At 40.0% G+C, this 27,018-nt stretch overlaps 1 protein-coding gene and 1 pseudogene across 2 annotated transcripts in view; both read right to left on the minus strand.

Annotated features, from left to right (window-relative positions):
* LOC308233570 (protein MFI) overlaps window positions 1–27,018 on the minus strand; it is a gene marked incomplete at both ends in the record, with an annotated part of 57,816 nt that overhangs the window by 11,084 nt on the left and 19,714 nt on the right. The window contains 3 exons of the mRNA XM_080640583.1: window positions 5,926–6,056; window positions 7,930–8,130; window positions 8,491–8,544. Coding sequence (XP_080496709.1) covers window positions 5,926–6,056; window positions 7,930–8,130; window positions 8,491–8,544 — 386 coding nt within the window. The remainder of the gene's footprint in view (window positions 1–5,925; window positions 6,057–7,929; window positions 8,131–8,490; window positions 8,545–27,018) is intronic.
* On the minus strand, window positions 25,426–26,029 carry LOC308257739 (large ribosomal subunit protein uL6-like; annotated as a pseudogene). Its single transcript has one exon. The product of its transcript is annotated as a large ribosomal subunit protein uL6-like (transcript).

Raw genomic sequence — 27,018 nt, forward strand, 5'->3', positions numbered from 1 at the left:
GAACCAGTCAGAAATTAAGCATACACTGACTGAAATAAAGAATAATATACAGAGATTCAACAGTAGAATGGTGGACTCCAAGAATCAAATCAACAATTTGAAATGTGAGGAAGCAAAAACACACCCAACCAGAAGAGCAAAAAGAAAAAGAAATTAAAAAAATGAAGATAGTGTAAGGAGCCTCTGGGACAACTTCAAGCATATCAACATTCACATTATGGGGGTGCCAGAAAAGAGAGAGCAGGATATTGAAAGCCTATTTGAAGAAATAATGACAGAAAACTACCTGTTGAAAGAAATAGACTTATAAGTCCAGGAAGCACAGAGAGTCCCAAACAAGAGGAACCGAAAGAGGACCACACCAAGACACATTACAATTAAAATGGCAATGGCTAAAGACAAAGAGAGAATCTTAAAAGAAGCCAGCAAAAAGCAGTTAGTTACCTACAAGGGAATGCCCATATGACTATCAGCTTATTTCTCAACAGAAACTATGCAGGCCAGAATGGAGTGGCAAGAAATATTCAAGTGATGAATTGCAAGGACCTACAACCAAGATTACTCTACCCAGCAAAGCTATCATTTAAAATTGAAGATTAGATAAAGAGCTTCACAGACAAGAAAAAGCTAAAGGAGTTCATCACCACCAAATCAGTATTATGTGAAATGTTGAAGGATATTCTTTAAGAGGAGGAAGAAGAAAAAGATCACAAATATGAACAACAAAATGGCAACAAATACATACCTATCAAGAACTGAATCTAAATGTCAAAATAAACAAGTAAGAAATCTAATGATTAGAATAAACTGGTGAATAAAATAGAATCAGAGGCCTGAAAATGGAAATGGAACATACTGATGATTCTCAGAGGGAAGGGAGATAAGGGGGCAGGAAGAGATTAAACAAAGATCTTGTATGCATATATGCACTACCTATGTTCACAGACAATAGGATGGCAAAGGCCTGGGGTGGGGCGGGAACTGGGTGGAGGGGGACAATGGGGGGAAAAAAGAAGGACATCTGTAATAATCTCAACAATAAAGATTTTTAAAAAATAAAGTACTGTTCTCTTATATTAGTCTGAGCACATAAATTAATGCATTCCACAAACATGAACTGAGTGGATAGACAGAAGTAAGTTGTCCTTACTAATATTACTAGAATATAACATTTTCATTTTAAGATCTACATTGGAAGTGTAAATCCCTATAAAATATTTACAACAACCACTGGCATATAGTAAATATTCAATAAAAGAAGGCTTACACAATCCTGGATGGCAATAGATATGAGTCAGATATACCCTGACTCATAAAGTTATTTCTTTGTCAGACTTTAAATGGATAATGATCTATGAAAGCTAACGCATTTTATAGAAGCAGAAACATGCCTCTTGATTTAAATTGATTAGCAAGAGTACAAATTTAAGAAAGTATGATTTCATAATTTTTCTAGAGTTCTTCATTTGCTTATTCATTTAATAGATAGTTATTGAGTGTCTACCATTTGTAAAGCAATCTGTACAAAGGTGAAATTCCCTCATGGAACTTGCAATCTTCCAATTCTATGTTCTCTTCCCTGAACATAATAGGCACTTAGTAGACATTTACTAAATGAAAGAATAAATAAATGATGGTACCAACTGGCCCATATTTATTAACTGATACTCATGCCACAACAAAAATGCATTTAGAAATCAGAAACTTCTGTAAGGCTGGGGGTGAATGCATTTTTTATGAGTCTCTCCATGATTTAACTTCTCATATATCCAGACACTTAAGATTAGATTTTGAAACCAGGGTGATACTCCTTTTTCCTTTTAATTATTATTATTTTTTAATTGACTTTCTAGAGAGGAAGGGAGAGAGAGAAAAACATCAGTTGGCTGCCTCCCATACATCCCCAACTAGGACCAAACCCACAACCCAGGTATGGGTCCTGACTGGGAACTTTTCAGTGTAAGGGATGATGCCCCAACCAACGGAGCCACACTGGCCAGAGCATCCCTTTATTACTTTAAACTAGAAGCCCAGTGCATTGTGCAGGGGTGGGTTCCTAGGCCTGGCCAGTGATCAGGGCTGATCAGGGACAGGTCGATAGAGGCCTGCCAGCTGGGGGAAGGACAGGGTACGGGAGGTTGGCTGCTGGCCCCGAGAAGGAAGCTGGGCCTCGGCCCCCCGGGAAAGAGGCTGTGTCCACTGCCACCCACCCGCTTCTCTGTCCCAGCCCAGGGCCAAAAGACCCCAGCGGGGTTGGGAGAGGAGGCGACGGTCGCTGGACTAGGCATGGAAGGAATGGCTGCCGGCCGCCGCCACTGCCAGCTGGCTGTGTGAGGTTGGCTGTGGGAGCACACTTACCACCAGGGGCAGCTCCTGCGTTGGGCATCTGCCCCCTTGTTGTCAGTGCGTGTCATAGTGACTGGTAAACCGGTCATTCTGGTCATTCAGTCGTAACAGTCGCTTAGGCTTTATATATATAGATGACACCTTTTATCTCTGGAAATGTACTTTGCTTTGAAATCTACTTTGTCAAATATTAATATATTCAGTCCAGCTTTCTTTTGATTACTGTTAGCATGACCCTTTTTCATGCTTTTACTTTGAATCTATTTCTAATTAATATTTAAAGTTAATTCTTGTATTCAATATACAGACCATTTATATTTAACTAGAGGCCCAGTGCATGAAATTCGTGCACTTGAGGGGGGGTCCCTCAGCCCAGCCTATGCCATCTCGCATTACAGGAGCCCTGGGAGGATGTCTGACCGCCAGCTTAGGCCTTCTCCCTGGGGGAACAGGCTTAAGCCGGCAGTCGAACATCCTTAGCGCTGCCGTGGAGGCAGGAGAGGCTCCCACCACTGCTGCTGCGCTTGCCAGCTGTGAGCCCGGCTTCTGGCTGAGTGGTGCTCCCCCTGGGGGAGCACACTGACCACCAGGGGGCAACTTCTGCATTGAGCGTCTGCCCCCCTGGTGGTCAGTGTGCATCATAGCGACTAGTCATTCTGCTGTTTGGTTGATTTGCATATTCTATTAGCCTTTTATTATATAGCATATGATGATATGGTTAGTTTTAATACACATCATGCTATTTGTTTTCTATTTGTCCTGTATGTTCTTCATTTCCTTTCCTCTTTTTTCAGCCTTCTCTTGGATTAACTGATTTTTTAAAATTATCTTACCTAATAATAGAGAAACATGTAAATTGACTGTACCTCTGCTACACCCACAGCCAATCAGAGTGAGTATGCAAATTAACCCAACAAAGATGGAGGTTAATTTGCATACATACCTGGGTCCCGGGAACCTCCTCGGCACCCAGGTCACTCCCAGCCGGCCATCGGAGGGGCCAAGCCTGCGATTGGAGGGGCGGGGCGAGGGGGGGCGCTTCCCAAGCCTAAAACCTGGGGCTTGGGAAGGGGCCAAGCCTGCGACCAAATGCAGACCATCTGGAAGTCAGTGCTGGGTTGCCCAGCTGCAGCCTGGGCAATTTTTTGAACTTTATTTAGCAATTGTGTCATGTTTATATTACAGTCACTTTTGTAACTATTTACTTGTATTGTCAGAAAAAATAAGCAATTATATATTTTTTGAAAAGAAGATTTTCAATATAAGAGAAAAGGAGTACAATTGTGGAATCAAGAATTTAAGTAGAACTTCATTGGCAATATCAATATTAACTTATTTCTTCACAATAAAAATTTTATTATCTTTTTTAAATTTGTGGTAAAAATATTTAACAAGCCCGACCAATGTGGCTCAGTGGTTGAGCGTCGACCTATGAAACAGGAGGTCAAGGTTCGATTCTTGGTCAGGGCACATGCCTGAGTTGAGGGCTCAATCCCCAGTGTGGGGTGTGCAGGAGGCAGCCAATCAATGATTCCCTCTCGTTATTGATGTTTCTATCTCTCTCTCCCTCACCCTTCCTCTCTGAAATCAATAAAAATATTTTCAAAATTTTACAAGATTTATCATCTTAACTATTTTTAAGTGTACAGTCTAGTAGTTAGTTAATTACCTTTTAAGAAGATTTGATTTGTAAGAAAAAAAGTGCTTCATATTTATTTACATAGTTACCATTTTTGGTATTCTTCATTTTTGTAAAGATCCATATTTCTACCTAGAATCATTTTCTTCTGCTTGAACTTAATATTTTTTGTGCTGGTCTGTGTGATGAGAGAAGTTAGCTTTTGTTTGTCTGAAAAGTTTTTCTTTCATATTCATTTTAAAATATAATTTTGGTGGGTCTGGTGCTATTGATTAATCTCCTCACTTGGAATCTATTTTCCTGTCTCTTTGTATGCCTGCTAATTGATCACTATGTGGTAGACATTGTGAATTTTATGTGATGTCAGGTACTGGAGGTTTTTGTATTCCTTGCAATATTCTGGGGCTTTGTTTTGTTATGCGGTCAAGTAAACTTGGAAACATTTGATTTTTTGACACTTGCTTTTAACATGTGTTACATAGGTCCAGAATAACTTTTATTACAATCCACACAGTCAGTCTCTTAGGGCAGAAATAAGGGTTGAGTGGGTCTAGGGAGCCAAATGAAAGTTATCTATAATAATAAAAGCATAATATGCAAATCAATCAAATGACCAAACAGCAGAATGACTGTCTGGACGACCATCCAGAAAATCACACTATGACATGCACTGGCGCCAGGCCAGCCAAGGCAGGTGCGATGTGATTAGTTGGGGGGCCATTGCCTGCCATTGCCTCACAATTGCCTCCTCAGAGTGAGGCCCAGGCTACCCGGCCGGTGGTGCTGTGGTGGGTGGGCGGGTCCTCCCTCTGCTAGGTGATCGATTGCAGGGCTCCTGGACTGCGAGAGGGTGCAGGCCAGGCTGAGGGACCCCCCCTGAGTGTACAAATTTTGTGCGCCGGGCCTCTAGTCCTATATAATAAAAGACTAATATGCAAATCGAATGAACAGTGGAATGACTGGTCGCTATGATGCGCACTGACCACCAGGGGCAGACATTCAACGCAGTAGCTGCCCCCTGGTGGCCAGTGCACTCCCACAGGGGGAGCACCACTCAGCCAGACTCACGGCTGGTGAGTGCAGCGGTGGTGGCGGCAGCCTCCTCCATCTCCATGGCAGCGCTAAGGATGTCTGACTGATGGCTTAAGCCTGCTCCCCGGGGGCTCCTGGACTATGAGAGGGCGAAGGCCAGGATGAGGGATGAATTTCATATGCACAAATTTTGGGCACCAGGCCTCTAGTTGATATATAAAAATAAATGCTTATTTTCATATCTGATATTCCAATAGAATGTGATTTCCTTAAGGTCCAAGACAGCATATCTTTTCCTATTTACTTCCTGAAGCTCAACCATGTCTGGCACATAATAGGCATTTATTAATGTTTGCTTTCTATGTATTTTTAAAATTATAACTTAAATTTTCTTTTAAAAATGACACTCCCCTTAGCCCCCATTAATGGACTGCAGCTAGCCTGATGCTGGATTGGACCTGGCCCAACATGGAAAGGAAGCTCTAGACACTGGTTTTGCTTCTAGCTCTATTGAAACCCCAACCTGGCTGGAGTGGCTCAATTGGTAGAGTATCGTCCCATGCACCAAGAGGCCGCCAGTTTGATTCCAGGAGGAGCACAAGCCCAGATTGCAGGCTTGATCCCCAAGGGGAGTGTGCAGGGGGTAATCTATCGATGTTTCTACCTCTCTCTTCCTCTCCCTTCTCTCTAAAAAATCAATAAAAAACATTTTTTTTTTAAAGAAAAAAATCCCAGCTACACTTCCTCTGTAGGGAAATGGGACTTTGGAAACTCAGTGGTGTAATTCCATGGAAATAAAGCTTTCTACCATATTGCAAAATAAATACATAACGTAATTATTTTAGTAATAATAGCAAAAAATTAAAATCTTAAAATACTATATACTTTTTAGTAAGTCATCAACTTACATTTGCCTCATCCATTCTATTTTTTTAATTTTTCTCTTTTTTTCTATATCTTGTCTTCTTTTCAGTTTAGAGAAATGAAATTTGGTTTCCTTTTTGTCTTCCACAATTGCATCTTCAGTAGACACCCAAAACTATTGAGAAATAAAACAAGAATACACAAAATATTGAAATACTGATTGTGAGGTTATCTGACTATAGACAATAACTTCTGTGTGCTCAATACGAATATGCCAAGATAGAAATAGAGGGTAAGATAAACCCTTGAAAGGTATTTCTAATTTAGTGATGGGTGAATAGCACAGGGAGCCTTTAGAGACACATGCCACAGAAAGACTGATCAGGTACTAGTGTACTGAGGTACTTAAGTATTTGTTGAATGAATAGACATATTCTAAGTGTTTTAGTTTCTCACAAGAACAGACCTGACCTATTCTTAGTGCTGGTTACTTTTGAATACCCTAATTCTAAGGGAATATAGGCAGGCTCCAAGAACACAGAAGTCTTACCTTTACATCCTGAGAGTATGTGGTTTCCCTTGTATAACACTGTATCCTAACTGGTAGTCTATTTTCCTACTTTTGATTCATTCCCCTTCATCTACCACACACACATTAAATAATAAGGAGGAGAGTTTGCTATTCCCCACAACATTCTGTATTTGCCACTATTAAAGCACATTTTTATTGCATTATATTGAAATATCCTATTTACTAAATGTCTCCCAAACTAAAAGGCAAACTGCTTGAGGAGAGCAACTATTCTTATTTACTACCAGAGGCCCAGTGCACGAAATTCATGCATGGGGGTGTGTGTCTCTCAACCCAGCTTGCACCCGATCTGGTGTGATCAGGCCTAAATGGGCAATCGGACATCCCTCTCACAATCCAGGACTGCTGGCTCCCAACTGCTCACCTGCCTGCCTGCCTGATTGCTCCTAACCGCTCTGCCTGCCAGTCTGATCACCCCCTAACCACTCCCCTACCAGTCTGATCAACGCCTAACTGCTTCCCTGCCAGCCCAATTGCCCCCAACTGCCCTCCCCTGCAGGTCTGGTCGCCCACAATTTCCCTCCTCTGCTGGCCTGGTCACCCCTAACTGCTCTCCCCTGCTGGCCTGATAGCCCACAACTACCCTCCTCTGCCGGCCATCTTGTGTGTTGGAGTGATGGTCAATTTGCATATTACCTCTTTATTATATAGGATTATTATATAGGATTATATCCTTAGCATTTGGTACAATGCCTGACACATGTTTGGTATGCAATCAAGTTTGTTGAATAAATGCATACCTTGATCATTTTCACTTTTCATATTTAGTATATTCAACATACCACATTCTATCATCTGAGGACTGAAGATTTGATGAAGATTTTCGAAGCAATTTAAACAGACATCTAGAGCTACAGAACCAGATCATGTTAACCTATAAAATGTAACCTTACAAATATCCTTAGGTAGAAATTATTTCCACAAAAGAGATTAAACATGGGTATCTATAGAAAAGTTCCTGAATCACATATAGCATTAGGATCTATGTATATTTAAAATCAGTCTGTTCAATTAATATTAATACATGTTAAGTTTCCCAACACCATGAAAATTCAAATGATTTTCCACCAGTCTCTGCTATTATAAGCTCTGTAAGAGAAAATGTTATAATTGTTCTCAAGAACTCCCACTTCTAGTCCAAATATTAATACAGAGTCAACATCTTCACATTTGCTTTGATATCAAAATGGTAAACTGCTGAGTACCAGGGAGTACCTAAAGATGGCTTCAATCAAAATTACTAAAAGTAGAATTAAATGTATAAAAAAATAGATATAGATATATTTCCGTATCTTGAAGTATCATTAGTAACCCCAGAGTAGTTAACTAAGCAATTTTTATCAACTAAATTACTAGGATTTACTATTTAAAAAATAATTTAAAATTAATTTTAAAAAAGATAAATTGGTTTACAAATATTAAAGATTCAAAATTATTAATATTTCTTTTTTCTTACTCTATCAGAAACAAGCCTCCAGCCATTGTTCTCTATACGACGATACCAGCCTCTACGATCCTGTTTCTGAAGATTATCACTTCTAATATGAGATGCATATTTTGCTGAAAGTTTTGTGTAATCTCTAGGGCTATTAGCACACAGATCTTCAACATGTCTTTCAGTAAAAATTTTATAGTATATGTCAGGCGGAAATTTAACCTGTAGATGGAAAAGTACAAAGGACCGTTGCAATCTAATAACAAAATGGTTTACATTTTAAAAATTACATCTTTAAAATTAAATATAAATGTACTTTAAAACTACAAGTAAGGCCCTAGCTGGTTTGGCTCAGTGGATGGAGCATTGGCCTGCAGACTGAGAGGTCCCAGGTTCGATTCCGGTCAGGGGTGCATGCCCGGGTTGTGGGCTCGATCCCCAGTGGAGGGCATGCAAGAGGCAGCTGATCAGTGGTTCTCTCTCATCATTGATGTTTCTATCTCTCTCTCCCTCTTCCTTCCTCTCTGATATCAATAAAAATATATTTTAAAAAACTACAAGTAAGAATTCATCCATACTTACACCACCAAATCTGAACCGTACATGAATGCCAGCTGCAGCATCTAGAAGCTCTGCCTATAAAAAACATTACTTTTTAACATTCTGTATATACCAATTCACTACTTCTCACTCTATCATGTTAAATAGTTGCTGAATATTGATTTTTTATAAAATAAGGCAAGCGACTAAACCTCAATTATTTTTAAATTAGAAGATATTTTAATTTCTTATTGTTACATAAGAGTAAAACAGCTTACATGATAACTAGAAAAATAATATGAAACTATGCTTCCTTTCTACACAATATATAAGCATAAAAGTCAAATTATTTGTTATTCATAAAACTGAAGTTTAAATAAGTCCTCAGGTAAATTCAGAGAAAAAATTGTGATTGGTCAATCTGAGTTTAACATCAGATGACGTTTCCTAACTAGATTTTATTAAATAAAAAAAATCCATGTTTAAATTTCTTAAGAATTGTATATATTTGGTCTTCTAAATTTTAGTGCCCTGGACCAAATGGAAAATAGAGAAAAAAATATTTGGTCTTCTATTAGAAGACAGTTCCACCTGTCTCCTAATAATATTAAATTAGATGAGAAAATAGATGCTATCCTAAATTGTTTAGTCCATAAAGCCTAAAAAACAACACCAGTTTTACATAATTTTCTTCTGAGTAAAAATTATACATAATATGCACATATATAGTCATACTTCAAATATGAATAAAGATGTTTTATAACAGGATCTCAAAGTATATATTCATGAAATTTATACATTTATGTATGAATATATATATCTTTTTTCCCACTAAAGTAGCCAAATCATAAGTGCAGAGCTTCCTCTTCTAATCAGCTAGGGTGAGGGGCTGATCACACCAATCCAATCATAGATTGGGCTGGGTCAAGTCTGAATTGTAGTTTTAGTAATCCGTATCTAATTTGTTCACTACTAATTTTTCCCTGTTTCCCAAGATATGAGGCTGACATCTATCTCATCAACCATAAAAGACTATGGGAAACTCAGTTACACCCTTTGGAAGATTTGAGCTTAATTCTTTATTCTTCTACCATCTACAGACTCAAATGGGTGGGGGGGGGGGGCAGTTGACTGTGTATTTGAGGAAGTTCCCTTCTCTCTACTAAGATTTTGTTTCTTAAGTTTATGAGAGATTTCATTTAGTGTAACAGTGTTATTTAAAGTGGACTTAGATTAGTTGTAAGTTGGTTCACTACAAATTTAAGGCAACCAAAAAAAAGAGTTAAAAAGAAGTATAATTTATATATTAAGAGAGGAGAGAAAATATAACCATATAAAATGCTCAAATAAAACCAGAGAAGGGGGGAGAGAGAGAGAGAGGAAGGAAGGAAGGAAGGAAGGAAGGAAGGAAGGAAGGAAGGAAGGAAGAAAGAAAGAAAACAAAGACAAAATATACCCTTAGGCAAAACTGTTAGGAAATGGTAGATCAAACTATATCAATAATCACTTTAAATGTCAATGGTCTAAACATACCAATTAAAAGACAGAGACTGTCAGAGTGGATAAAAAATAAGACCGAACTATATCAAGTTAAATATAAAGGCAGAGGAGGAAAAAATGGCAGCAGAATAGACAGACGTGTCCCGAGCCTTGTCCCGGAGCAGATAGAAAGAACAGCTAAGGGTCGCACGGGCAGTGTCTGTTGGTAAGTTGAGGGACAGCTATACTCCAGGAGATGGTGGGGGACTGCTGGACAGGGCTCCCCTGACTGGGCAGCCCCCACGGCTGCTGGGTTCCCACCCAGAGCGACCGGCTCGGACACGGAGACCGCGCCATCATGAAGGGGAAAGTGGATGTTATCATAAGCCTGAAAATCTACAACTACGGCACCCACCGAACAGCTGCGAACCCCAGAGCACCGGTCCCCAATTGGCGCAAACACGCGGATTCAGAGGAGCTCTACATTCCACCACAGAAAGGTCAGATTTCACCTGGGATATGGAGAGAGAGAACTACATAACCAGACACCCGGAGAAGAGAGACCATAAGGAAACAAAGAAACAGCCCGCATATGAAAGAAAAGCAGGCATCACCAGAAAAGGAAGTAAATGAAATGGAGGCAAGCAACCTGCCAGAGAAAGAATTCAGAGAAATGGTCATAAGGTGGCTGAAAAGAATGGAAGACAAATTCGACAATATGTGTAAGAACCAAGAGGAAATGAAGAACCAAGAAGAAATGAAAAATGACATCGCTGCTGTAAAGAACTCAATAGAAAGCATCAAGAGTAGACTAGAAGAAGCAGAGGACTGCATCAGTGAGCTAGAAGACAAGGTAGGAAAAAATACCCAAGTAGAGCAGCTTCTAGAAAAAAAAAATTAAAAAGCAGGCGGAGAGCCTAAGGGAACTTTGGGACAACACGAAACAAAACAACATCTGCATAATAGGGGTTCCAGAAGGAGAGGAAACTGAGCAAGGAATAGAAAACCTGCTTGAAGAAATGACAAAAAACTTCCCTGATACAGGGAAGAAAAAACCCACACAAATCCAAGAAGCTCACAGAGTCCCAAGCAAAATGAACCCCAAAAGACCAATGCCAAGGCACATTATAATTAAATTGGCAAACACCAACGACAAAGAATCTTAAAAGTGGGCCAGAGAGAGACAGAAAATTAGCTACAAAGGAACCCCCATCAGACAAGCAACTGATTTCTCAACAGAAACTCATCAGGGCAGAAGGAAATGGAATGAAATATACAAAGTCATACAAAGGAAGGGTCTGAACCCAAGAATACTGTACCCAGCAAGGCTACCAATCAAAATTGAAGGTGAAATCAGGAGCTTCACAGACAAAAAAGGACTAAGGGAATTTATTAACACCAAACCAGCAATGCAAGAAATGCTAAAGGGTCTGCTGTAAAAAAAAAGAAATAGGAAGTGAAGAAGAAACACAGGGGTAAAGAATAAAAATGGCGACAAATAAGCACCTATCAATAATAACTTTAAATGTAAATGAATTAAATGCACCAGTCAAAAGACATAGGGTAACGGATTGGATAAGAAAACACGACCCATATATCTGCTGTCTACAAGAAACCCACCTCAGAAAAAAAGACGCACACAGACTGAGGATGAAAGGATGGAAAAAGGCTTTTCAGGCGAATGGAAATGAAAAAAAAAGCTGGGGTAGCAATACTTATATCTGACAAATCAGATAACAAAGTGAAGGACATATCAAGAGATAAGGAAGGCCACTTCAAAATACTAAAAGGAGCAATCCTACAAGGAGAAATAACTCTGGTAAACATATAAGCACCAAATACAGGAGCAACCAAATACATAAAAAAACTCCTGGAAGATATCAAGGGAGAGATTGACAGCAATACAATCATAGTAGGAGACTTTAATACCCCACTATCACCATTGGACAAATCCTCTAAACAAAAAATCAGCAAAGAAACACCAATCCGAAGGAGATCCAAGATGGCGGCGTAGGTAAACACCTAAACTGCTGCCTCGCACAACAATTTCAAAACTACAACTAAAAGAAAAAACGTCTATCACCCAGAACCACGGGAAAGCTGGCTGAGTGGAAGTTCTACAACTAGAAGGAAAAAGCAAACAGCACTGAGACGTGCACAAGTGCTGAAAAGCTGAGGTACGGAGACGCATGAATCGGGCTGGCGACGGGTGACTGGGAGCGCTGCTGTTTTCAACCCAAAGGGAGATAAGCTCCCGATTACTCTGAACTCCAGTTTCTGGGGAGATGCGGGGGACCCAAACTCCTACGGGGAGAAGCTGGACTGTCTGCCGTGGGGTCGGAAAGTGAGGGAGGCTTGCTTGCAGGGCTGCGCGCAGGAACAATTGTTTATTGTGCTGGGGCGCGGGACGCGGGGACACGGTCGGAGATGCAGAGCCAAAGAGCCGGCTTACTGGCAGCCATCGCTGTTTGCCACACCCTAGGCTAGTCACGCCCTGAGACCCCGCCCTGCACAATCTACGAACCCACCCAAGCTCCAAGCAGCGGCTTTAACATATGAATGGCCTGCCCTATCGCAGCTTAACCTAGCAAACTTGCAGCCCGGGTCAGACAGCTCCAAAACCTCCAAACCCCAAGTAAAGAGGAGAAAACTGTAGTTCTTGCTGTAGCTCCAGCTGGGTGACCTGAGACAGTAGCTGACCTGCACCCCATTGGAGATCCAGAAGCCAGTGTACCTAGTGGTCAGTGTGAGACACCAGATTTCAACTCCTCACATCCGTAAGTGACACATTCAAGAGGCAGACTCAGTGAGCACCAAAGCCCCACTGAAACAAGTCCTGCACCATAAGCGTGTCTCCAGTGCAGCAGTTCTTTCATTATAGACACAGCGGGTCCTCACAGCCAATTGGCCTGGAGGTCAGTTCCTCCCAGTGTACCAACGGCAATGAAGGCTTAACTACACCAAGACTTTGCACTCAGCCCACAAAGGGGTGTACCAAAGGCTTCCACCTCAGGTGATTGTGGAGGCTGAGCTACTGGCCCCTATAGGTCACCTACCACACAAAGCCACTCCATCAACACAAGGAAGCAGCAAAATGCAGAGACAAAGAAACATGTCACGAATGAGAGAAATGGAGGAAAGCAAACTAATGGATGACATAGAGTTCAGAACCACATTTATAAGGTTACTCAAGAATCTTCTAAAAACCGCCGAGAAACTTGATGAGACCTCCTAGGAGCTTAGTGAGACCTTCAAGGACCTTAATGAGAATGCCAAAAAAATGAAAAAGGACCAATCAGAAATTAAGCATACAATGTCTGAAATAAAGAATATACAGAAATTCAACTGTAGATCAACGTACCCCAAGAATCAAACCAAAGATCTGAAATATGAGGAAACAAAAAACACCCAACCAGAAAAACAAAAAGAAAAAATCCAAAAATATGAAGATAGTGTAAGGAGCCTCTGGGACAACTTTAAGCGTACCAACATCCAAATTTTTGGGGTGCCAGAAGAAGAGAAAGAGCAAAATATTGAAAACCTATTAGAAGAAATAATGACAGAAAACTTTCCTTACCTGGTGAAAGAAATAGTCTTACAAGTCCAGGAAGCACACAGAACCCCATACAAGAGGAATCCAAAGAGGACCACACCAAGACACATCATAATTAAAATGCCAAGGGCAAAAGACAAAGAGAGAATCTTGAAAGCAGCAAGAAAAAAGCAGTTAATTACCTACAAGGGAGCACCCATACGACTGTCAGCTGATTTCTCGGCAGAAACTATGCAGGCCAGAAGGGAGTGGCAAGAAATATTCAAAGTGATGAACAGCAAGAACCTACAACCAAGATTACTCTACCCAGCAAAGCTATCATTCAGAATTGAACATCAGATAAAGAGCTTCACAGACAAGAAAAAGCTAAAGGAGTTCATCACCACCAAACCAGGATTACATGAAATGCTGAAGGGTGTTCTTTAAGAAGAGGAAGAAGAAGAAAAAGGTAAAGATAAAAATTATGAACAACAAAATGACATCAAATACATACCTACCAACAAGTGAATCTAAAAATCAAGTGAATAAAAAATCTGAAGAACAGAATGGACTGGTGAATATAATAGAATTAGGGACATAGAAAGGGAGTGGACTGACAATTCTCAGCGGGGAGGGGGTGTGAGGGGTGTGGGAAGAGACTGGACAAAAAGCTTACACCTATGTATGCAGGCAGTGGCGGGGGGTAAGGGCATGGGGTGGGGTGGGGAAATCAGGTGGAGGGGAGCTATGGGGGAAAAAAAGAGGAACACCTGTAATAATCTGAACAATAAAGATTTATTTTTAAAAAAAAAGAGAGAAAAAAAAAAGAAACATCAATCCTAAATGACTCACTAGACCAGATGGAATTAATTGACATCTTCAGAACATTTCACCCTGAAGCCACAGAATATACATTCTTCTCAAGTACACATGGGTCATTTTAAAAGATAGACCATATGTTGGGTCATAGGCAAAGTCTCTTCAAATTCAAGAAGATAGAAATCATATCAAGCATCTTCTCAGATCACAGTGGCATAAAATTGGAAATCAACTACAATAAAAACAATCCAAAAAATCAAACACATGGAGACTAAACAGCATGCTATTAAACAATGACTGGGTTACCAGAGATATCAAAGAAGAAATAAAAAACATCATGGCAACAAATGACAATGAAAACACAACAATCCAAAATCTATGGGACACAGCAAAAGCAGTCTTGAGAGGGAAGTTCATAGCTCTACAAGCCTACTGCAAAAAACAAGAAACAATGGTAATAAATTACCTAACCCTACAACTCAAAGAGTTAGAAAGAGAGCAATAAGAAAAGCCCAGTGTAACCAGAAGGAAGGAAATAATAAAGATCAGAGCGGAGATAAATGACATTGAGACAAAAAAAAAAAAAAAAATACAAAAGATCAACAAAACCGAGAGCTGGTTCTTTGAAAGGATAAACAAGATTGATGAACCTCTAGCCAGGCTCACCAAGAAGCAAAGAGAGAGGACCCAAATAAACAAAATCAGAAATGAAAGAGGAGAAATAACAGACCCCACCAAAATACAAAGGATTTAAAAAAAAAAATACTATGAACAACTCTATTCCAACAAACTGGACAACCTGGAGGAAATGGACATATTCCTAGAAAAATATAATCTTCCAAAACTCAATCAGGAAGAATCTAAACATCTCAATAGGCCAATAACTATGAAAGAAATTGAAGCAGTCATCAAAAAAAGCTTCCAGCAAACAAAAGCCCAGGGCCAGATGGCTTCACAGGGGAGTTTTACCAAACATTCAAGGAAGAACTAAAACCTATCCTCTTCAGACTATTCCAAAAAATTTAAGAGGAAGGAACCCTTCCAAGCTCATTCTATGAAGCCAGCATAACCCTAATACAAAAACCAGATAAAGACAACACAATGAAAGAGAATTACAGGCCAATATCCCTCATGAACATAGATGCCAAAATCCACAAAAAAATTCTAGCAAATCAGATCCAGCACTACATCAGAAAGATCACACACCATGACCAAGTAGGGTTTATCCCAGGAATGCAGGGATGGTACAATATCCACAAATCAATAAACGTGATACATCACATAGACAAATTGAGAGATAAAAATCACATAGTCATATCAATTGATGCAGAAAAAGCATTTGACAAAATCCAACACCCTTTCTTGATAAAAACTCTCAACAAGGTGGGAATAGAAGGATCAGACCTCAACATAATAAAAGCCATATATGATAAACCCACAGCCAACATCATACTCAATAGGCAAAAACTAAAACCATTTCCCCTAAGAACAGGAACAAGACAGGGATGCCCACTCTCACCACTCCTGTTTGACATAGTACTGGAAGTATTAGCCATTGCAATTAGACAAGAAGAAGAAATAAAAGGCATCCAAATTGGAAAAGAAGAAGTAAAGCTGTCCTTATTTGCAGATGACATGATATTGTACATAAAAAAACCAAAAGACTCCATCAAAAAACTAATAGACTTAATAAATAAATTTGGCAATGTAGCAGGATACAAAATTAACTCCCAGAAATCTATGGCATTTCTATACACCAATAGTGAACTTACAGAAAGAGAGACTAAAAAAGCAATCCCATTTACCATTGTACCAAAAAAAGTAAGATATCTAGGAATAAACTTAACTAAGGAGGTAAAAGACTTATACGCGGAAAACTACAGGACACTGAAAAAAGATATAGAGGAAGACGTAAACAGATGGAAGAACATACCATGTTCATGGATTGGTAGAATCAACATCATTAAAATGTCCATACTACCCAAAGCAATCTATAGATTCAATGCACTCCCCATTAAAATACCAACAGCATATTTCACAGATCTAGAAAGAACTCTCCAAAAATACATCTGGAATAAAAAAAAGACCCCGAATAGCCACAGCAATCCTGAGAAAGAAGAACAAAGTAGGTGGGATCTCAATACCAGATTTCAAGCTATACTACAAAGTCACTGTTCTCAAAACTGCCTGGTACTGGCACAAGAACAGACATATAGACCAATGGAATAGAATAGAGTATCCAGATATCGACCCAAACCACTATGCTCAATTAATATTTGACAAAGGAGGCATGAACATACAATGGAGTCAAGACAGTCTATTCAATAAATGGTGTTGGGAAAATTGGACAGATACATGCAAAAAATGAAATTAGACCACCAACTTACACCATACACAAAAATTAACTCAAAATGGATACAGGACTTAAACATAAGACGGGAAACCATAAAAATACTAGAGGAATCCACAGGCAGAGAAATCTCAGACATATGCCGAAGCAATTTCTTCACCGATAACGCTCCTAGGGCAATGGAAGCTAAAGAGAAAATAAACAAATGGGACTACATCAAAATAAAAGCTTTTGCACAGCAAAAGAAACCATCAACAAAACAACAAGAAAGCCCACTGAATGGGAGAACATATTTGCAAATGTTATCACTGATAAAGGTTTAATCTCCAACATCTACAGGGAACTTATACAACTTAATAAAAGGAAGATAAATGATCCAATAAAAAAATGGGCAACGGACCTAAATAGAATCTTTTCAAAAGAAGACAGAAGGAAGGCCAAGAGACATATGAAAACATGCTCAAAGTAACTAATTATCCGAGAGATGCAAATCAAAACGACAATGCGGTACCATCTCACACCTGTCAGAATGGCAACCATCAAGAAATCAACAAACAACAAGTGCTGGCGAGGATGTGGAGAAATAGGAATCCTCGTGCACTGCTGGTGGGAATGCAGACTGGTGCAGCCACTGTGGAGAACAGTATGGAGTTTCCTCAAAAAACTAAAAATGGAGCTCCCATTTGTCCCAGTGATCCCACTTCTAGGAATATATCCCAAGAAGCTAGAGACACCAATCAGAAAGGATATATGCACCCCTATGTTCATAGCAGCATAATTCACCATAGCTAAGATTTGGAAACAGCCTAAATGCCCATCAGCAGATGAGTAGATTAGAAAACTATGCTTCATTTACACAATAGAATACTACACTGCTATAAAAAAGAAGCAATTCTTACCATTTGCAGCAGCATGGATGGACCTGAAGAGCATTTTGTTAAGTGAAATAAGCCAGGCAATGAAAGAGAAATACCACATGATCTCACTCATTTATGGAAAATAAAGAACATTATAACCTGATGAATAAAAAGATAGATACAGAGGCAGTAAAGCACCGAACAGACTGTCTAATTACAGCAGGAAGGCTGGGGAGTGTTGGGGAGGGAGGGAAATAGATCAACCAAAGGACTTGTATGCATGCATATAAGCACACCAATGGCCACAAGACACTGGGGGGGTGGGATGAGGGCATGTGACAGGGGTAGGGGAGGCTGAGGGAAGGTCAATGGGGGAAAAAAAGGAGATATATGTAATATATGTTATATTTTAAACAATAAAAAAAGATTGAAAAGACAAAAATAAATAAATAAATAAATGAATAAATAGGCAAACTGGTTAAAAGCAAAGGGATGGAGAAGATTTAGCACTTTAACACCAATCAAATGAAAGCTGAGCAACTATATCAATTTCAGGCAAAGCTGAATTCAGAGCAAAAAAATTATAAGAAATAAAGAGTAGTATTACATAATGATAAAGTGGTTAATTTTTAAGAAGGCATAACAATCCCTAATGTATACATATATGCGTAACAACAGAACATCAAAATATGTAAGGCAAAAACAGATAGGACTTCAAGGACAACTAGAGAAATCACTATTATAGTTGGAGACTTCAAACCCCTCCATCAGTAATTGACTGATTCAGCAGACAGAAAATCAATAAGGCCATAATTAAACAATGCAGCACCATCAATATCTGGATTGACATTTATTGAACGCTTCATGCAACAATAGCAGAATATACGTTCTTCTCAAGCTCACATGGAACATTTACCAAGATAGAACACTTTCTGGGCCATAAAAACACACCTTAACAAGGGTAAAAGAAGAGAAATCATATCAATAAAGCTCTCACGACCCAGTGGAATTAAACTAGAAATCTTCCCTGGCTGGTATGGCTCATTTGGTTGAGCACTGTTCAATGAACCAAAAGGTGGCAAGTTCCATTCCCAGACAGGGTACCTTCTGGGTTGCAGGCCTGATCCCCTGTGGGGCCAGGTGGGTGGTGGGGAGGGAGCTGAGGGATGTGCAGGAAGCAGCCCATCAATGTTTCACTCTCGCATTGATGTTTCTCTCCCTCCTCTCCCTCTCTCTCCTTCTCCCTTCCTCTCACTCTAAAATCAATAAAAACATATTTTTAAAAAATAAATGAAAATAAACTAGAAATTAGTTGCAGAAGGATAGGTGTAAAGCTCCCAAACTTGGAAATTAAACAATACACTTCTAAATAACAAATGGGTCAAATAAAAAGTCTCAAGATTTAAAAATTTAAATAATTTTTTATTTTTTTAAATAAATCTTTGTTGTTCAGATTATTACAGATGTTCCTCTTTTTTTCCCCCATAGCTCCCCTCCACCTGATTCCCCACCCCACCCCATACCCTTACCCCCACCACTGTCTTCATCCATAGGTGTAAAATTTTTGTCCAGTCTCTTCCCGCACCCCTCACACCCGCTTCCCCCCTGAGAATTGTCAGTCCACTCCCTTTCTATGCCTGATTCTATTATACTCATCAGTTTATTCTGTTCATCAGATTTTCCATTCACTTGATTTTTAGATTCACTTGTTGATAGGCATGTATTTGTTGTCATTTTGTTGTTCATAATTTTTATCTTTACCTTTTGCTTCTTCTTCCTCTTCTTAAAGAATACCCTTCAGCATTTCATATAATCCTGGTTTGGTGGTGATGAACTCCTTTAGCTTTTTCTTGTCTGTGAAGCTCTTTATCTGATGTTCAATTCTGAATGATAGCTTTGCTGGGTAGAGAAATCTTGGTTGTAGGTTCTTGCTGTTCATCACTTTGAAAATTTCTTGCCACTCCCTTCTGGCCTGCATAGTTTCTGTTGAGAAATCAGCTGGCATTTGTATGGGTACTCCCTTGTAGGTAACTAACCATTTTTCTCTTGCTGCTTTCAAGATTCTCTCTTTGTCTTTTGCCCTTGGCATTTTAATTATGATGTGTCTTGGTGTGGTCCTCTTTGGATTCCTCTTGTTTGGGGTTCTCTGTGCTTCCTGGACTTGTAAGTCTATTTCTTTCACCAGGTAGGGAAAGTTTTCTGTCATTATTTCTTTTAATAGGTTTTCAATATTTTGCGCTCTCTCTTCTTCTGGCACCCCAATAATTCGGATGTTGGTATGCTTAAAGTTGTCCCAGAGGCTCCTTAGACTATCTTCATATTTTTGGATTCTTTTTTCTTTTTTTCTTTTCTGGTTGGGTGTTTTTGTTTCCTCATATTTCAAATCTTTGGTTTGATTCTTGGGGTCCTTTGGTCTACAGTTGAATTTCTGTATATTCTTTATTTCAGACATTGTATGCTTAATTTCTGACTGATCCTTTTCAATTTTTTTGGCATTCTCATTAAGATCCTTAAAGGTCTCACTAAGTTCCTCAGAGGTTTTTAGAAGATTCTTGAGTAACCTTAAAAATGTGGTTTTGAACTCTATGTCCAGTAGTTTGCTTTCCTCCATTTCTTTCATTCGTGACATGTTTCTTTGTCTCCATATTTTGGCTGCTTCCCTGTGTTGATGGGGTGGTTTTCTGTGATAGGTTACCTATAGGGCCCAGTGGTTCAGCCTCCCCGATCACCTGAGGTGGACACTCTTGGTGCACCCCTTTGTGGGCTGAGTGCAAAGTCTTGGTGTAGTTAAGCCTTCATTGCTGTTGGTACACTGGGAGGAACTGACCTCCAGGCCAATTGGCTGTGAGGACCTGCTGTGTCTATAATGAAAGAACTGTTGTGCCGGAGACACGCTTATGGGGCAGGACTTGCGTCAGTGGGGCTTTGGTGCTCACTGAGTCTGCCTCTTGAATGTGTCACTTACGGATGTGAGGAGTTGAAATCTGGTGTTGTCTCACACTGACCACAAGGTACACTGGCTTCTGGATCTCCAATGGGGTTCAGGTCAGCTACTGTCTGAGGCCACCCAGCAGGAGCTACAGCAAGTTCTGCAGATTTCTCCTCTTTGCTTGGGGTTTGGAGGTTTTGGAGCTGTCTGACCAGAGCTGCAGTTTGTTAGGTTAAGCTGCGATTGGGCAGGTCATTTATATGCAGAAGCCTCGGCGCAGAGCTTGGGTGGATTTGTAAATTGTGCGGGGCCGGGTCTCAGGGAATCACTAGGCTGGGTGTGGCAAACAGTGATGGCTGCCAGTCAGCTGTCTCTGTGTCTCCAAATTTCCGTGTTCCCGCGTCCCGTGCCCCAGTGCAGTAAACAATTATTCCTGCACGCACCTCTGCAAGAAAGCCACCCTCATTTTCCGACCGATGGCAGACAGTCCAGCTTCTCCCCATAGGGGTCTGGGTCCCCAGAATCTCGCCGGAAACTGGAGTTCAGAGTAATCGGGAGCTTGTGTCTCCCTTGGGGTTGAAAGAAACAGCACACTCAGTCACCAGCCACCAGCCCGATTCGCGCGCCTCCCTACCTCAGCTTTTCCGCGCTTGTGCACATCTCAATGCTCTTTTCTCTTTCCTTATAGTTGTAGAACTTCTACTCATCCAGCTTTCCTATGGTTCTGGGTGATGGACATTTTGTCTTTTAGTTGTAGTTTTGGTGTGGTTGTAAGAGGCAGCATGTACAGGTGTATACCTTATGCCGCCATCTTGGTTTTCTCCAAAATTTTAAATATTTGTAACTCAATGAAGTGAAAATACAACTTATCAAAATTTGTGAGATGCAGCAGAAATAGTGCTTAGAGGACAATTTATAGTACTGAATACATATATTTGAAAACTACAAGGATCTGAAATCAGTAATCTAAGCTTCCACTTTAAGAAACTTGGAAAAAAAAAACAAATTAAAAGTAACAGAAGAAATGAGAAAAAAATAAAACAGAAATCAATGAAATTAAAAACAGGAAATCAATAAAGAAAATCAAAGAAACTAAAAGCTGATTCTTTGAAAAGATCAATAAAATCAATAAGCTTCTGGCAGGCTGATTAAGAAAAAAGAGAAAAGAGACAAATTACTAATATCAGAAATGAAAGAAGGGCCATCACTACTGATTTCATAGGCACTAAAGGATAATAAATATTGGCCTGGCTGGTGTGGCTCAGTGGTTGAGCGTTGACCTTTACTAGTAAACCAGAAGGTCACAGTTAAATTCCTGGTCAGGGCACATGCCCAGGTTGTGGGCTTGCTCCCCAGTGTGGTGTTCAGGAGGCACTGATGAAAGATTCTCTCTCATCATTGATGTTTCTATCTCTCCCTCCCTCTCCCTTCCTTTCTGAAATCAATAAAAAATATTTTAAAAATCCTATCTAATAAAGAGGGAATATGCAAATTGACCGTCACTCCATCACAAATATGGAGGCGCCCAGTCCTCTCAGCCCCGCCGGAGTCCCCCAGTCTTGAAGGGGTGGCTGCTGAGAGCAGGCAGCATGAGCGGACTGGCGGAATGCTTGCTTCGTCGCTGTGGTGATGAGGCAAGCATTCCACCCAGGCCACGGAAGGCCTCTGGGCAATGGGCATGGAGCGTTGGGCAGGGGGGGAGGGAACGCTTGCATTGTCACCCTAGCGACGAGGCAAGCATTCCATGCCCGGCCATGGAGGGCCTCTGGCCAGGGAGGGCAGTTGAGGGCCATGAGGCTGGCCAGCGAGGGCAGTTGGGGCCATGAGGCAGGCAGGGGAGGGCAGTTGGGGGCCATGAGACGGCAGGGGAGGGCAGTTGAGGGCCATGAGGCCGGCAGGGGAGGGCAATTGCGGGCCATGAGGCCAGCAGGGGAGGGCATTTGGGGGTGATCAGGCCAGCAGGGGGCGAGCAGGCCTGCAGGGGGGGGCAGTTGGGGGCGAGCAGGTGGCAGGCAGAGTGGTTAGGGGCAATCAGGCAGGCAGGCAGGTGAGCAGTTTGGAGCCAGCGGTCCCAGATTGCAAGAGGGATGTCCGACTGCCGGTTTAGGCCCGATCCCACAGGGACATCCCCTGGCAGTCAGACATTTCCCAAGGAGTCCCAGATTGGAGAGGGTGCATGCCGGGCTGAGGGACACCCCCACCCCCGTGCACGAATTTCATGCACTGGGCCACTAGTAATAAATATTATGAACAGCTCTATTCCCACATATTTGATAACCTATATAAAATGAATCAATTCTTTGAGAGAAACAATGTGCCAAAACTAACACAAGGAGAAATAGAAAATCTGAATACCAGTAGATCAATATCTATTTTAAAAATTGAATCAATAATTAGCCTTTCAAAACAGAAAGCACCAGGCCCAAGTGATCACTGGTAAATTCTACCAGATATTTAAGGAAGAAATACTAATTCTCTACCATCTCTTCCAGGAAACACTTCCTAACACATTCTATGAAGCTAGCATTGCCTGAATACCAGAACTAAACAGATACATTACAAGAAAAAAAAAACTATAGACCAATATGTCTCATGAACACAGATGTAAAAATCCTCAACAAAATATTAGCAAATCAAGTCCAACAATGAATAAAAAGAATTATACAACATGACTGAGTGGGATTCATTCCAGGTACACCAGGCCATTATTACATTACTAGAGGCCCGGTGCACGAAATTCGTGCACGGGGGTGGGTGTCCCTCAGCCCAGCCTGCACCCTCTCCAATCTGGGACTCCTCAAGGGATGTCCGACTGCCTGTTTAGGCCCAATCCCAGGCAGTCAGACATCCCTCTCACAATTCACGACTGCTGGCTCCCAACCGCTCGCCTGCCTGCCTTCCTGATTGCCCCTAACTGCTTCTGCCTGCCAGCCTGATCACCCCCTAACCACTCCCCTGCCAGCCTGTTTGCCCTTAACTGACCTCCCCTGCAGGCCTGGTCACCCCTAACTGCCCTCCCCTGCAGGCCTGGTCACTCCTAACTGCTCTCCCTGCAGGCCTGGGCCTCCCCCAACTGCCCTTTCCTGCAGGCCCGGTTGCCTCCAACTTCCCTCCTCTGCCGACCTGGTTACCCCTAACTGCCCTCCCCTGCAGGCTTGATCACCCCCAACTGCCCTCCCTTGCAGGCCTGGTCCCTCCCAACTGCCCTTCCCTGCTGGCCATCTTGTGGTGGCCATCTTGTGTCCACATGGGGACAGCCATCTTGTATGTTGGAGTGATGGTCAATTTGCATATTACTCTTTTATTAGATAGGATATAAATAGGCTAAAGAAGAAAAATCATATGATTGTATCAACAGAATGAGCATTTGACAAAATCCAACACCAATTCATGACAAAAATCTTTGTCAAACTAGGAATAGAGGGATACTTCTTAAACTTGGTAAAGAACATTTACAACAAACTTACAGTAAACATCATACTTATTGGTGAGAAACTAAATACTTTTCTTCTAAGATCAGGAACAAGGCAAAGATATCCCCTCACTGCTCCTATTCAACATCATACTGGAAGTCCTGGCTGATGTAAGAATAATAAAAGAAAATAAATGTAGCAAAAAAAATTTTAAAACCAGTCTTTGTTCCCAGATAGCATGATTGTCTATTATAAAAATCCCAATGAGCCCTGGCTTGTGTGGCTCAGTCGGTTGGGCATTGTCCCATGCACCAAAAGGTTGCCAGTTTGATTCCCAATCAGGGCACATGCCGAGGTTTTGGATTCAATCCTTGGTGGGGCTGGGGTGGAGAGTGCAGGAGGTAGCTGATCAATGTTTTGCTCTCATTTCTATGTTTCTCTCTCTTTCTCCCTCTTCCTTTATCTCTCTCTCTCTCTCTCAAAAAAAAAATTGCAATGATTCAATGAAGACATTTCTGTAACTAATAAGCAATTATAATAATATTGGAGGATATCATGTTAACATACAAAAGTGAATTGCTTTCTTATACACCAGCAATGAATAACTGAAATTTGAAATAAGAAACACAATGCCATTTACATTAGCACCAAAAAAAGTAAAATACTTAGGTATAAATCTAAAAAATATTTGAAAATCAATATGAGAAAAACTACAACACTGTGATGAAAGAAATAAAAGAAGATCTAAATGAAAGGAGAAATATTCCATGTACCTGAACTAGGAAAATTCAATACTGTCAAGATATCCATTCTTCACAACTTGATCTGTAGATTAATGCAATCTCAATCAAAATACCAATAAGTTATTTTGTGAATGTGGACAAAATTATTCTAAATTTTATAAAGAAAGGCAAAAGACTTAGAATATCCAACACAATATTAAAGGAGAACAAATTAGAGGGCTGATACTACCCAACTTAAGGACTTACTATGAAAGTTACAATAATCAAGACAATGTGGTGTTATTGAAAGAATAAATAAATCAGTGGAACAGCAGAGAAAGCTTTCCACATAAATACAGTCAACTTATCTTTAGTTAGTTTATTTTTCATTATTTATTGTGGAAAAATACACATAACATATATACATATAACAATTAATATCTTAACCATATACAGCTCAGGGGTATTAAATAAATTGTTGTGAAAATCGTTACCACCATTCATCTTATCTTTGACAATTCAATGGAGAAAGGATAATCTTCAACAAATGGTGCTGAACAACTATACATCCATGTGCAAAATTAAGAAAACAACAACAAATCTAGACACAGATCTTGCACCTTTCACAAAAAATCAACTGAAAATGGATCACAGACCTAGATATAAAATGCAAAACTATGAACTCCTAATGGATAACATAGGAGAAAATCTAGGTAACATTGGGTTTGGTGGTGACTTTTTCTCCCCAAAATCAGGACATGGCTTTTATTGCATCTTTAATCTCATAAATAAGTCTGAGGAATTATCCAGCACCTTGCTGCTTCTGTAGCTGGACAACTTAGATCTTCTGCATCAGCCTGCTGAACTGCTCCTTTTTCAGGAGCATAAATACCATCCGAAATTTTCTCTGATATCCTTGTTTTTAATTGTTGTGGCTGCTGAATCAAAGGAGCTGAATTTGATACAAGTTCAAGTCATTTCCTTCAAGAATTAACTCAACTTTCTGGGTTTGAGATACTGAACACGCAACGCCTGACCTCATCTTAACCCTGTGAATGTATTTTTCGCCCAAGATATTTCTGATTTCAATAAGACAATCATTCTCTTGAACAACAACATTGATGGGGAAGTGAGTGTAAACAGACCTCAGCTTGTAAGGGAAGCTCAGTGTAACACCCTTGAGTATGTTCTGTATATGACTCCAGATAGTGTGAATGGTGGCCAGTTCCTTCCTATTTGCCACCATTTGTCAACCAGGAGTCTCTTCTTTTTCTCTCTAAGGAGACTGAGTTCTACATTGATGATGTGATGGAAGTCCCTCGGCAGGGTACCCCTGGGTCCTTTTACATATTGTGAATCCCTTCAGAGTGATGTCAACATTTTCTGGAATGTTGACAGTCTGATTGCTGAGACTGGTTTTCAACCTTGCAGTAGATGTGGCAAAGAGATGGTGTTGACTTTTTAGATACATCAAAAGCATGAACGTGAAAAAAAAAATTTATAAGATGGACTTCATTAAAATAAATGTTCTGTGAAGGACACTATTAAGAGAATGAAGAGAAGTATTTCCTGGGAAGAGAGAAAAATGCCAATTTTATATTATTTTCGTAAGTCAAATATGAATATTGCAATCTCTTGTATAAGCATAAAAGAATGATTAACTGATTAACAACAGAAAAATAATCAGCCCAAAAGAAGTCAAGAAAGGATTTAAAAAAAATAACATAGAGCATTTGAGCATATAGTCAGTAAGTAGTAAAATATTAGCAATTACATTGAATGTGGAGTAAATGCTCCAAGAAAAGACAGAGTATCCTACTAGATTAAAAAAAAAAGTTAACTAACAATTACCTGCTTACAAAAGACACAGATAAATACAAAGATTCAGAATGTTGAAAATAAAATGATGAGAAAGACGTACCATGAAAACAATAATGAAAAAAATAGTTGATGTGGCTACATTAATATCAGAGATCTTGGACTTTAAAGCAGAGATTACTACTAGAGACATTTTGTAATGATGAAAAGGTTCTATTCACAAGAAAAACAAAATAACCCTAAGTTGATATTCAGTCTACAGCATGGTCACAAAATATATAAAGTATCAGGAAAATGACAAATCTTTAATCACAGTGAAAGATCTTGACACACCTGTCTTAGTAACTGATAGTATAACTAGGCAAAAATAATCAATAAGGATATGGATGATTTGATCAACATAGTTGACAAATTTGATCTAGTTGACATCTGTAGAGCACTATGCTCAACAACTGCAGAGTACATATTCTTTTCAAGAACAAATAAAAATGTATAAAATTGAAAATAACAGAGGATTGAAATTACAGAGCAATTAAGATCAAGATTGATAATAAAAAGATGATGATTCCCAAATATTTGGAAAAAGATATAATTTCAAATAACCAAAAGAAATCAAATTAGAAATTTAAAAATCTTTTGAATTGAGTTTGA

The sequence above is a fragment of the Plecotus auritus genome (genome assembly GCF_963455305.1).
Source record: "Plecotus auritus genome assembly, chromosome: 9".
Lineage (NCBI taxonomy): Eukaryota > Metazoa > Chordata > Mammalia > Chiroptera > Vespertilionidae > Plecotus > Plecotus auritus.